This window comes from Eschrichtius robustus, chromosome 1 (assembly GCF_028021215.1).
Source record: "Eschrichtius robustus isolate mEscRob2 chromosome 1, mEscRob2.pri, whole genome shotgun sequence".
In the NCBI taxonomy this organism is placed as follows: domain Eukaryota; kingdom Metazoa; phylum Chordata; class Mammalia; order Artiodactyla; family Eschrichtiidae; genus Eschrichtius; species Eschrichtius robustus.
In genome coordinates, this window is record NC_090824.1 from 186,263,777 (window position 1) to 186,276,550 (window position 12,774).

General features: G+C 38.1%; 1 protein-coding gene across 2 annotated transcripts in view; it reads right to left on the reverse strand.

The window, feature by feature from the left end:
- Nucleotides 1–654: 654 nt before the first annotated feature.
- The window catches only part of NEBL (nebulette), a 340,699-nt gene continuing 328,579 nt past the window's right edge, over nt 655–12,774 (reverse strand). For both annotated transcript variants that reach the window (XM_068538594.1, XM_068538593.1), the window contains 2 exons: nt 4,421–4,527; nt 655–2,904 (listed from right to left, as the gene is read on the reverse strand). In XM_068538594.1, the coding sequence (XP_068394695.1) occupies nt 2,728–2,904; nt 4,421–4,527 (284 nt within the window). In that variant the 3' untranslated portion in view covers nt 655–2,727. The remainder of the gene's footprint in view (nt 2,905–4,420; nt 4,528–12,774) is intronic.

Genomic DNA, 12,774 nt, shown 5'->3' on the forward strand with positions numbered 1-12,774 from the left:
GTTGTCAGCGTTACATGTAGCATCTGCCTGCTGCCAAATCGAAGGCGAGAGGGGGATTGTGGAAAGGGGAAAAGTTGTTCGAGAGTACAGTTTTGAAAATGATGCTGTAAAAATAGCACTTTGGTTTTATACATCTATTGTCTCCTATATTTCTGCTGAGATGCTTAATATCCTGACAGGCTTTAGTAATGGTGACAACACTATCAAATCACAGCATCAGGAACATATGCAACTTGTTCTCCCTCAGTCTTTACTGTAAAATAACTGCACTCTAGTTAAATTCTGATCTGATCTTAATTCCTAAAGGCTGGAAAGCAGAAACATTTTACTATGCAAACATTACGTGAAGCTTAAAATTTTTAGGAGAATTATTCCCCAAATAAGTATTGATGTTTACATTCAGTGAATCGGATTTTGAAATCAGTGGATGAGAAAAACAATGAAACATCAAGCTGTTACTTTGTGGTTACTTCCCCGATTATAATCTTCATTTCAAATCGGTTTCCTTTGAGCTTCCTGTAAATGTGCTATTTATCAAAAATTGTACCCGTCTTACATTTCATCTGCAAATTTAATCAACAACTACTCTTTTATAATCACAAGAAAGTAGTCTGTCTGGGTGAATCTTAAACATTTACTTAATGGTATAATAAAACTAAGCAAGCTTATTGCCCTCAGTTTTAATGCACAGAAATTTTTGCAAGAATATTGCAAGTTCTGCTTGTCTTTGCAGGTTTTTGTATAAGACGCCAAGATCGATATGGGGCTTAATCAGTTGAATCACAACTGGTCATTTCAATGATAGAAAATCAGCCAAGCTGGCTATGTGGTAATATGTAAAACCCCCTCAAAAAATCTCTAGTTATTTGCCTTAATTTCTCTCTTTTCAATTTTACATAAGTGTCATGTAGATGCAGCTTGAATGTAATAAAGCTTATTTAATCACTCTTTTAGCCCGATAAAAATAAGACTACAGATTTTCAAAATGATGTGCTTACTTTTCAAAGGTGTAAATGAATTAACATTTGCCTTTGGACCAATAAACATTTCAGTAGAAGATGTTTTACAGCATACTTTGTTAATTTCTTTGAATATATCATTAAGGCAGAAAGCCCCAAGGCCCACACATTTGATTACATTTTTGTAACTTTACTTTTTCAGTTTCATTACAGCTATAGAGTCAGACCCTACATGACTGCTACCCTGTTGCAAGTCTCACTAACCGCATGGTCAGAAAAACACAGAGTTGCTGATGGACCTTAGTCTCTCCAGTGATCTTGACTGTGGACTCCAGGTAAAACTTCACGACATGACGGTCACGGCTGTGAATCCAGCAAGAGCCTGCAAAGTCACTCATTTGGAAATGAAAATGTGACAACGATCTGTTTTTTAATGAACAACCTGTTGGGCCTGTACCTCAAATCTCTGGTGACATCCCAATCTCACCCCTGGATGTGATTTACAAAATAAAAACCAGAAAGTGGAAAGGAAGTCTTTTCATTAAGCGGTTTCAGTGGCTAGATTTCCATTCCAGAATCTGAATACCATTTTCCCAAATAAGAAACCAGATCACCTGTCTCTGTGTGCAGAGCTGGTAATCTTTTGTTCGCTGGCTTCCCCCAGCACACTTCATATTCCAACTTTGTAACTGGCTTTTATGAAGTTTTCTTTGCTTTTAAATCAATAGCGGCATTAAGTTAATGAAAGCTGTTCAATAAACACCTAAATCACTTATTTGCTAGAGTATACATCTATTTCCTAAGGTGTAAATCCTTCAAATCTAGAGTGCAATGCGGCAAGAGAATCTCAAGCAACTTTTCAAGTTATGTTTTTCTGATGAGCTGGCAACTAGAGGAAAGGGCTTTTAGATATCGGCCACACTTTTTGTTTTAATAACAGGAACAGGCAGTGCAGCTGCCTATGTTACAGAAGCTTGAACCTACATGACATGCAACAGGGTAAAGGCTATTAGTATTAGGGAAATAATATAGATGACCTTAAAATTTGCCCTTTGTAGAGTAGCTGTGAAGTTATTTGGTCCTGACATTCTATGCAGCCAAGCATATACTTAGGTCCATAGAATGTAAATGGAGAGTAGGATACACCTTGGTACAAATGAGAAATAAATAGACCCAAGTTGGCCCAGGGAACAAGGAAATTTCTTTGTTCAGTAGAAGTTTCTAGATCCCTAAGGCCACCAGTCAATATAATTTTAACCAAACTGTCATTCTGCCACTGCTTACATTTAATATACTTAGGCAATTTTCACTTGAATTGGAAATTGCCTCGTGACTCAAAAGCTAAATGGTTTTTAAATTATCGGCTGTGTTACTGAATTAAGAGGACTGGCTTCTGGTGATTTCAAAGTGACAGCGAAGAAATTTCATATACTTGTGACATTTAAGGGACAATCAACGTCTCTATTAAAGTCTACAAAAATACATTTCCCCAGAAGGGTTCACGATAGCCAATCAAAGGAAACCATTAACACAATTAGCAGCACCAGGTCTCCAGACCTAATTATTTTGTTTATACGAATTACTGAAAATGCTGCTGTTTTCAGCCCAGAAGTCATTCCTTCTTCCTGGTACCTGCGTGTCTAATTGTCAAAGGAAGGATAGATTACTGTAAAATAACTGCCAAGTTGTCTTAAAAGTATCTTCTATCTTTTAAAAAGATTACGTTTAGTGTACATTAGAACAAAGCTCAAAGGGCAAGGAAAAATGATTAATTAACAAACTCAATGTAATTCGCCGGAAGCATCCCGGTTTTCCCAGTTCTCTGCACCGTGCCGTACATCCAGCCGTCGTCGATGGGCTGCACGTTGACGATGTAGTCGCCATCCCTGAAGGAGACTTCATCTTCATCCTGGGCACTGTAGTCATACATGGCTCGGTAGGTCCTCTGAGGAAGGAAAGACGGGGTCACACGATGGACACCAAGATAGTCACGGCCGCAAATGCTGATCGCAACAAACCAACCCACGCATAAAGTAACGATCAGCAATCTTCCCAAGCACATCTATTTCTGGAGTCCTGCAAACCAGAGCGTACTGTCTGTCCTGACTGTGTTCATCTCAAGGTTACTAGTCTGGCAAAAGATGTAATGCTAGGGGCCAGAATGGGGCCAGAGCAAGCCGCTGAATGCAATAGCTAGCCCGTCAAAAAGTAAGCTCTGAAGCAGTAAAGCCACTCCCCTAGCTTCAGATAAGCCCAGAGACCTTAGATTATGTAGATTCTCCCCTAGTCCACATTCTTCAGAGAACGAAACCCACCATAGTGGCAGACAGCTCCAAGTCACTGCCAAATCACTACCGTCGGTCCCCTGGCAGAGGTAATGAACTTTACTAAAAACTTTTGTTTCCTCTTAAAAATATTTAAAACAAATAAAAGAAAAAATCCATAATATACTCAATAGGTTTTTGTATCACAGTGATAGAAATTTAGCATATAAATGTCCTGAATATTTAAGTACATATAATTAAATCCTTGTTATAATGAGGAAATTTTTAAAATGAGTTTTACTATATTTGTTTTCATCTGAGGCCAAGAGTTTAAGCTAATAATATCAGACAATCTCAAAATCAAGTGTATTCATAGACTGAGGAAACTGGCTGAGATGCAAAGAACTTTAGAGTGAATAAAGATACCTTACTACCAGTTATAAAAAATAAGTAGGTCACAGACGTGTGATGTATAGCCCAGAAAAACAGTCAATAATATTATAATAACTTTAATGGTGCATAATCTATAAAAACACCAAATCACTATGTTGTATACCTGAAACTAATATAATATTGTAAGTCAACTATACTTCAAAAAAAAAACATTTTAAAAGAGGTATTTTACAAGCTTAGAAGGGCCACCTGTTTCTAAGTGCACAGGCAAAGGCCAAGGGACTGTGTCGGGAGCCTGGAGAAGCAATTTCAGCAGAAGATGCCACACACATTTGACTAAATGACCCGGAACACTGCTTCCAAACCTTACATTCAGTGAATGAATCAGCACTCCAAGATTTCCAGAGGAGGACTCAAAGACATATGTTGGCTGTGTCATTTAGCTCTCAGTGGCCATTTTGATTAACTAGTTAACATGACCAGATATTTGTGCTTTTTTTTTACTGAATGAAGACCATAGTTGACTACTTCCAATCATGAGGTAACAATTAGGATATAGTACTGGTAGAGTCTTTGTATGTTTTACTGTTCACATGTTTTCTCATCGTGCCTTCCCTTCTCAACGGTTTACCCCTATATGTCTTCCACTTCCTTAGGGAAGCTTGTAAAATTGCAACACATCGTCATTTACCCTTTATATAAAAAATGTACCATATTCAATTCAACTGTATTCTATGTGCGTTTATATTCTGGAGATAAAATATGAAGACCAGGGAAGGAGGAACGCTTCAAATGGGCACTTACTAGATTTGGTGAATGCTGCATTGACCTCATGGATGACAAGCTGGTCTGATGCATGTACCCATACCCTTGAGAATGGCTTTGCTGGTAGGCTCCAGGAAGAACAGGTGCTGGACATTAAACAGACACACACACACAAAGAATCCTTAAACCGAGTCTCGAAGTACCCCTCCCAAGCCCTCAGGTGACCCCATGCTCTGCTAGACATTTCTGAAACAAAATGTCATTTTCAGTGTCATCTGAAATTTGAAGAGTGATATTATAAGTGATCTCTAGAGCAGTATAAATTTCAGTAATTAAGGACAGATATAGGTAATCAGTTTAACATGCAGTTAAATATGTTAGAAATATTTGTATTAGTCTATTGCAGATGCTATGTTAAAACAACACAAATACAAAACAAAAATTTCCCACAATCCCTTAACAAAATCCTGTTTTCATTTGGCCATGTGATCCTTGTAGGTATTTTCCAAAATAAAAATTAGAAATTTAAAGGAATTTACAACAAGGACCTACTGTATAGCACAGGGAATTATACTCAATATTTTATAATAACCTATAAGGGAAAAGAATCTGAAAAAGAACAGGTTTACATATATATGCATAACTGAATCACTGTGCCGTACACCTGAAACTAACACAGCATTATAAATCAACTATACTTCAATAAAAAAAAAAAGAAATTTAAAGGAATTTAATTGGATTGTCAATGACAGGGTATAAGTGTTTTCACAGGATATTTAATAACGGGTGCTTTCAATATTTTGAGACATACTGTTGAATATTACCTTTACAAAGATGGTAAACATAGCATATGTTTAGCAACAAATGTTTGTTAAGCCTTAAAAGAAAATTTTACTTAGAATACTATGAATTATCCATTTTATTTTTGGCTATAAGTTAGCTGGATAATGTTATGAAAGCCTGAGGAACGAAACCACTTAAAGAATTTCATAAACATTATCCTTCTATAATACATAAAAAAAGATAGTATTCACTTAGTTTGTGCTGTTCTCACCACTAATTAATGACATTCAAAAGACATAGTTACTGTTTTGAAGAAAACTGAATTCTAGAGAAACCAATACAGAAGCTAGATAAAACCCTACAACATCAGTAGTGTGTGTTTAAGTATTTGTAACCAGAATCATGGGCTATAAATGAAGGTATTTTAGTAGGCATGCCCTTCGTTGTGGTTTGAATAATTATATGATGCACTAGCAAAACTTTTATGATATATGTGCTATAAAAACCCACAATAGGTTGCCATCTTTGTTCAATCCGGTTGAGTATATAAAGTAATTATCATGGGTTGATTTATTCAGGACAGTTATAATAAAAGAATAAAGCAGATGTAATTCTTGGGTATTATGAATATTTAATATTTTATAAGTGGCACACTCATTCTAATGATATATGAGAACATCAAACTTTAAAGAAGTTTAATCATCAGAAAATTACAAATCATTAAACTGTTCTCCAGATAATAATGATATTAGGTTAAATGGGGATTTTTAAAATAGTTCTTGAATTAATTCATATTACAATGTTGTTACAACTGTGTTTATTTAACGTCTTTCTCGAGAAAGATCTTTACTTGGATTGTAGTATATTATAAAGTGATTAAACATCAAATACTTCAGAGAACAGCACTTTTTAACATGATCAACTCAATTTGAATATTAACGTCAATAGATGTCAAGGATGTTGTCATAATTCACTCATGAAGAAAAAATACTGAAATTCCCATAAATATCTAGACCTACTTAACTAGCTGAGTAAAAGAGCTTTTTCTTGTGTTGGAAGCTGGAAGCAACGACCATTCATTTATTTACTCCCTTGACTCTCAGCAAGTATTGAAGAGACTTCATGCACACACAGAGCTTACTACACTTCCTGTCACTTAGTAAGCTTGCATGCATGTTAACAATAATCCCTGTCCACTATGCTCAAAGCACGCAGGCGTAAGAGGAGTGACAAAACTAACTGCCCTCCTAGAGCAGTGATGGCCTTGGACATCTGTCCTTTGCCCAATTAAGGAAATGGCTCAGGATACTTAGGGCATTTCCTTAAATACATTATTAGTCAATGACTCCAACTGCATCCCCAGGCTAGCAGTCTTGAACTGGTTTTTATCCATTTAAAAAAGTCATTTCTTCATTATTATTTTGATCTATTTGTAAATACTTAAGATTAAATAAGTAACCCTTGACAATTAATTAAAATAAAGAATTAAACACTTAATCCTTTGTTACACTACTTAACTATGGTCTTTAAATTTTGATGTACAGAATCACGCACAACCATCTTAAAATATTTTGGGGAAAAAAACGATCAGGAAAGGACAATGATGAAAAAACTCTTAGATATGCTATCTCATCAGCTGTAACACGTTTATGTTTACACAGGTTGTCCGTGATAATCCCAGTTTAGCACCCATCAGTACTGACAACTCAAGAATGTCATTTAACAGTGTTCTCTAGATACAGAACCATAATTCAAAAAGACACATGCACCCCAATGTTCATTGCAGCACTATTTACAATAGCCAAGACATGGAAGCAACCTAAATGCTCATCGACCAATGAATGGATAAAGAAGATGTGGTACATATATACAATGGAATATTACTCAGCCATAAAAAAGAATGAAATAATGCCATTTGCAGCAACATGGGTGGACCTAGAGATTACCATACTAAGTCAGACAGAGAAAGACAAATATCATATGATATCGCTTATATGTGGAATCTAAAAACATGGTACAAATGAACTTATTTACAAAACAGAAATAGGATCACAGATGTAGAAAACAAACTTATGGTACCAAAGGGGAAATGGGGGGGGGGGGGATAAACTGGGAGATTGGGATTGACATATACACACTACTATATATAAATAGATAACTAATAAGGACCTACTGTATAGCACAGGGAACTCTACTCAATATTCTGTAATAACCTATATGGGAAAAGAATCTAAAAAAGAATGGATATATGTATATGTATAACTGATTCACTTTGTCGTGTACCTGAAACTAACACAACATTGTAAATCAACTATACTCCAATAAAAATTTTTTAAAAAAGAAGAAAAAGAAAAGTGTTCTCTAACTTTGGCTTTTAAAAATGAAAATTCATGCCTACTCAATTGTTCAAATCCGACCTTCAAAAGGAATCTGTAGCTACTGTCAAATACAGAAGGAGAAGAAGGTATTTATCCTAAACATGTGTGGGTTGGAGAGAGGAGAGTTTAGAATGAGAAACCTTGGAGTAAATACAAATTACCTTGTCCTTATGGTCTCTCCTCATGCCTTTATTGATTATTTCCATCTCCATCTCTGTTTACATTATTTAACGCAAGTCTCTTTAGGGTTATCAAACTTGTTATCAACCTTATACCTGGTACAATAGAAGATATTTTTGGAAGCTCCTATTAAGACTATGAAAAATATAACTGAGAGCTCAGAGGAATCAACTTACTAAAAGCAAATCCCTATTTAAAAAGAGGCACAAACATTGCTTTTTTATTGTTGTGCTACATGAATGTTTTTTATGAAACATAGGTGAAACAAGCAAAAGGAAATTTCAGGTAATGGCTTTGGAAATTGGGTTTATTATGGATTTGGGTAAAAGATAGCTATTCCATGTGAGTATGAGTCATTGTCCACAAAAATATGGAATTCAATGGGTTTTGCAAAAGCAAGATGTTAGGCTAATTTTGCAACAAACAAGTACTTCTTATGAAAGAGAAAAACACACAGTGCCCTCCTTATTAAACTAGTGGTCAGACAGTATGAGCATTTTTTTTCTTTTGGCCGCACAGAGCGGCATACGGTATCTTAGCTCCCCCCGACCAGGGAATTGAACCCACATCCCTTGCTGTGGAAGCTCGGAGTCCTAACCCATGGGCATTAGTACAGATGGTGGTAAAGGTATGATGGTCTTCCAACCCAAGAGTCTTGAGGTTGAGCTGTTTCTATTTCAATAGCATAAAAGCCACAAAACAGTAGCTTTCATTATACTAAGGCAACGACAAAACACAAAAGTGTGACTCAACTTTCATTTCACATTGGTAAGATTTATTGACCAGAGGTCTGGAAGATGACTAAAGCTCTGAGGGTTTCAGGCTCTATTTGAAATGTCCTATAGTATTTATAAAACTGAAATCTCTCTTCTAGTGCACAATAAATTCTTACATAAACAGCCAACACTAATATTTTCTAATTAAGGCTTATTCTTATGATTGAAGGAGGTAAAATCAAGATAAAGAAAGAAGTAGGTAGATAAGAAGATCATAAAACAGAAGGTAAAAATGGAGGAAGAAAAATTTTTAGGAGCCTTCAGAAATCTGAAACTGGAAAAATAAGGAAATACATGTAAACATACAAAGATTAGAGTAAATGAACCACAGAAATTCACCCAAATTAAAAGTAGAAAAAGCACCCCCCAAAATGTCCACTCTGGCGGAGGTACCCAGAGTAGATGGGAGAAGAGAAAGAGAATTATGGAAGTGTCCTCCGTGTGCCTGGTGCTTTATATATTGCCCCTTAATTAACAGAATAACTCTCTAATACAAGTGTCATTCCCACTTTATAGAATAAAAATACAGAGGCTGGGAGATTAAGCAGGAAGGCATCAGAACAATCATCTCTGCACAGTGACACCACAATAAAAGTCTCAGGTCATTACAGAAGGAGTGGAGGTTTTGACAGCCTCACAATGACCATAGAGTAATAGTATATGGCCAAAATCCAAATGCAGAACATAAAAATAAAAATGGTGCTTTACTGATGTCTTAGGTCATCTGGGGTGGGTATAAAAAAATACCATAAACTGCGGGGCTTAAACAACAAACATTTATTTCTCACAGTTCTGGAGACTGGGAAGTCCAAGAGTACAGCTTCAGCAGATTCGGTGTCTGCTGAGAATCTGCTTCCTGATTCACAGAAGGCCATCTTTTTGCTGAGTCCTTACATGGCAGGAGGTGAGGGAGCTCTGTGGGGTCTCTTTCATAATGGCACTAAATCCCATTCATGAGGACTTCACCCTCATGACCTAATCACCTGCCAAAGGCTACATCTCCTAGTACTATCATATTGGGGGTTAGGATTTCAACATATGAATTTGGACAGGGGGACAAAAGCATTAAGTCTGTAGCAATTAGCTAACTACAGACATAGAATGTACAGAGAAAATAATTTTGGGGTTTTTCTCATAGGCTTACTTTTTTAAAAATCTAGAATAAGGAGAAAATCAGCCCTCGGGAATTTTCCAATGAAGAATACAAGGTGCAATGAAATCATCATATTTTCTAACACTTGACTATGGTTTTATCAGCTAATGCATGTCAAAGAACTTAATGAGGTGGTTTTTTTTTTTTTCTAGGACAGAAAAATCTCTATTTAGACAATCACAGGAAAATTGTTAAACTGAACGAAGACATAAACATAAAAGAGAAAGTATGAAGATGCTGCTAGTTTTGAAGTAAATATTAAATAATGAGCTAGATCCTAACTAGATCTCATGTAGGCCATGAACAAGGTGGCTGAGCTAACTGGTAATAAAATAGGCCCATGATGGGAACCTTTTTGCTCAAATGGCTTTTGCACGTGCCACCAAGAGTTCCATGCCAGAGCCTCAAGTCCTCGTGGCCTCTGATTCTCTCCACAAGCCACAGTGGGTACTAAATCCACAACAATTATGCCTAATCCAGCAACAAGATGCTATTTTTTAATCTGAGAGAATTCCTAGCACTATAGAAAATGCTTTTCCGTCCCTGCAGTAAACAGAAACAAGCCAGACTGCCTCTAGGTTTTAGTTGTTGGTTTTTAACGATAAGCTGTGAATAGACAACTGCCTAAGAAACAGCCTTGCTACATAATAAACTATGAATAAACAGACTTTAACGTAAAAGTGAAACCATCTACCACTGAGTTAAAACCACCAAGTTTTAGAGACAGGCACAGTCGTCACTGTGATATGAAATATTGCTCAAACTTTGGAAGCCATATGTAAAAATAAAAGCAATCATTACTATATCATACTTTACATTTTCAGCTCCAGTATGGGCCATGAACTGTGGGAAGGAAAGGAGGAGACAGGAGGATTCAGTTACTTGCAGTGAGTTTCAACCCTGGCTGCATATTAAATTCACCTGGGATGTTTTAAAACCATGCTATGTCCAGGTCCCCCAGATTAAATCAGAGTCTCTGGGGTGGGAGTGGGAGGGAGTGGACACTGGTGTTTTATTTTTTAAATCTTCCAAGTGATTCAAATGGGCAGCCATGATGAAGAACAACTAAGCTACTCTTGGTGTCCTTCTTCTCCACCTGACACAAATCTAGAGGCACATGTGACCCTATTTACGCTACTTCCAAATTCCCTCTCTCCCCCTGCAATGGACTAAATGTCTGTATCCTCACAAATTCATATGTTGAAATCCTAACCGCCCCCCCTACAACGTGATGGTCTTTGGAGGTGGGGCCTTTGGGTGATTAGGTCATGAGGGTGGAGCCCTCATGAATGGGATAAGTGTCCTTATGAGAAGAGGCCAGAGAGTTAGCTAGCTCTCCTTCCATCATGTGAGGACACAAGGAGAAGACGGCAGTCTGCAACCAAGAAGAGGGCCCTCAGCAGACCTGACCATGCTGGCACTCTCATCTCTGCCTTCCAGCCTCCAGGACTGTGAGAAATAAATATGTGTTGTTTCTAATCCACCCAGTCTATGGTATTCTGTTATAGCAGCTGAACAGGCTAAAGCACACACACACCCCATGACTTTTTTCTACTTGTGGAGGCAAATGTTTAACCCAGGACTCAAGAAGCAACCGAGGATTGTGGGAAGAAAGCTGAGCCACGAGGAAGCTCACCACAGGATAACTGGGGGCGGGGGGGGTGGGGGTGTGGACTAACATTTGACACTCCTGGTGAGGCAAGAGCCACGTGGCACCAGCAACGGGGGGGCGGACTAATAAAGTCCCCACTTCCGGGTCACCATCTGAGAGGAAAGGAAGACTGGGCAGCCAAGAACCATCTTTGCAATAATAAAGTCTCCCTTTCCTCCCCAGAGAAGACTTGCTTCCTAACCAGGCTGATACAGATAATGTCTCCCTGTGGGGCAAAGGTTGGGCAGGTTTGCTAGTGGTCCCCTTACACGACTGCAAGCTTCCTAAGCTTAGCACTTCTCAGCTGTGACAAAGATCCACTGTGTGCTCAGCATCTACCTGCGCTTGCTCCCATGACCCACCGGCCACGTTCTTCCTTGGGACTCAGGGGGTGGAGGGGCAAGGGGAACTGTGGCCACACGAAGCCCATGCTGCCTGCTGTGTCGTTGGTATGAAGGTTTCTTTGTTTTCTTACCAGCTGGGTTTATGAAGTGTGGTGAGACAGCCCTGCAGCTACACAGCGCTTAGGGATTGCTTGATCTCTTGATTTAACAGTAGCAATCTGTGATTATATTTTCTTTTGTGTAGGATGTTTTCCTGGAGGTAATCGTTAACCTCTTTTATTATTTGCAGTGTTCTAGGCATTTGGGATACATTTAAAAAAATGTCTTTGCAAAATCAAAAATTATCTCTCAAGCCAAAGCTACATTCCTAACAATTTCTCCTTCTAGACTCCCATGTCATCTTTGTTTTAATTTTCCAGTGTTTTATGAATTTTATTACTATAAACTACTGCAAACCTCCTTTAAGAAAATGCAGTACTCATGAAGATGTTTAAGCACCTAGGTATGCGCCTCTGTGAACCTTAATGGGGGAAAGATGTAACATAGGATTCCCAAGGAATACAAAATATGAATATGATAAAATTTGAATAATATAAATGAAATGCTTACAACTAGGAGGACTAACTCAGTTTGCTTGGGACTTTCTCGGATTTCACACTGAAAGTTCAGCTTCCCAGGAACCTCCTTAGTCTCGGGCAAATTGGCACGGTCGGTCCCTCTCCTTATGCCACGCGGGGCCCTGTGCCTAGAGCGTCACGTGCGTGAGCTGCTGGAATCGTCACCATCTGACAGATGGTAAATGCCCATTTTACAGACAGAGAGTCTGAAGGTTAGCAAGATTCATAACTTGGTCAAAAATATCAGAGCTATGCGGGAGCTAGTATTTAAATGCCAACAGTCTGACTCCAGAAACCAAACTCTGGGCTGTACCACACCAAAATGATCATGGAAGAAATGACAAGATAGCATGAGGTTAATTTACAAATAAGCATTGTGAATTCAGAAATGTGGAAGAGCGCTATGGTCTGGAGAGGAGCTTCTAGGAGTGGGGAGGACCTGCCCTGAAGTCGGAAGAGTCAGCATCAGCCACGCACTCCTGCCAGTGGGGCAGACAGGAGTTAGAGGGAG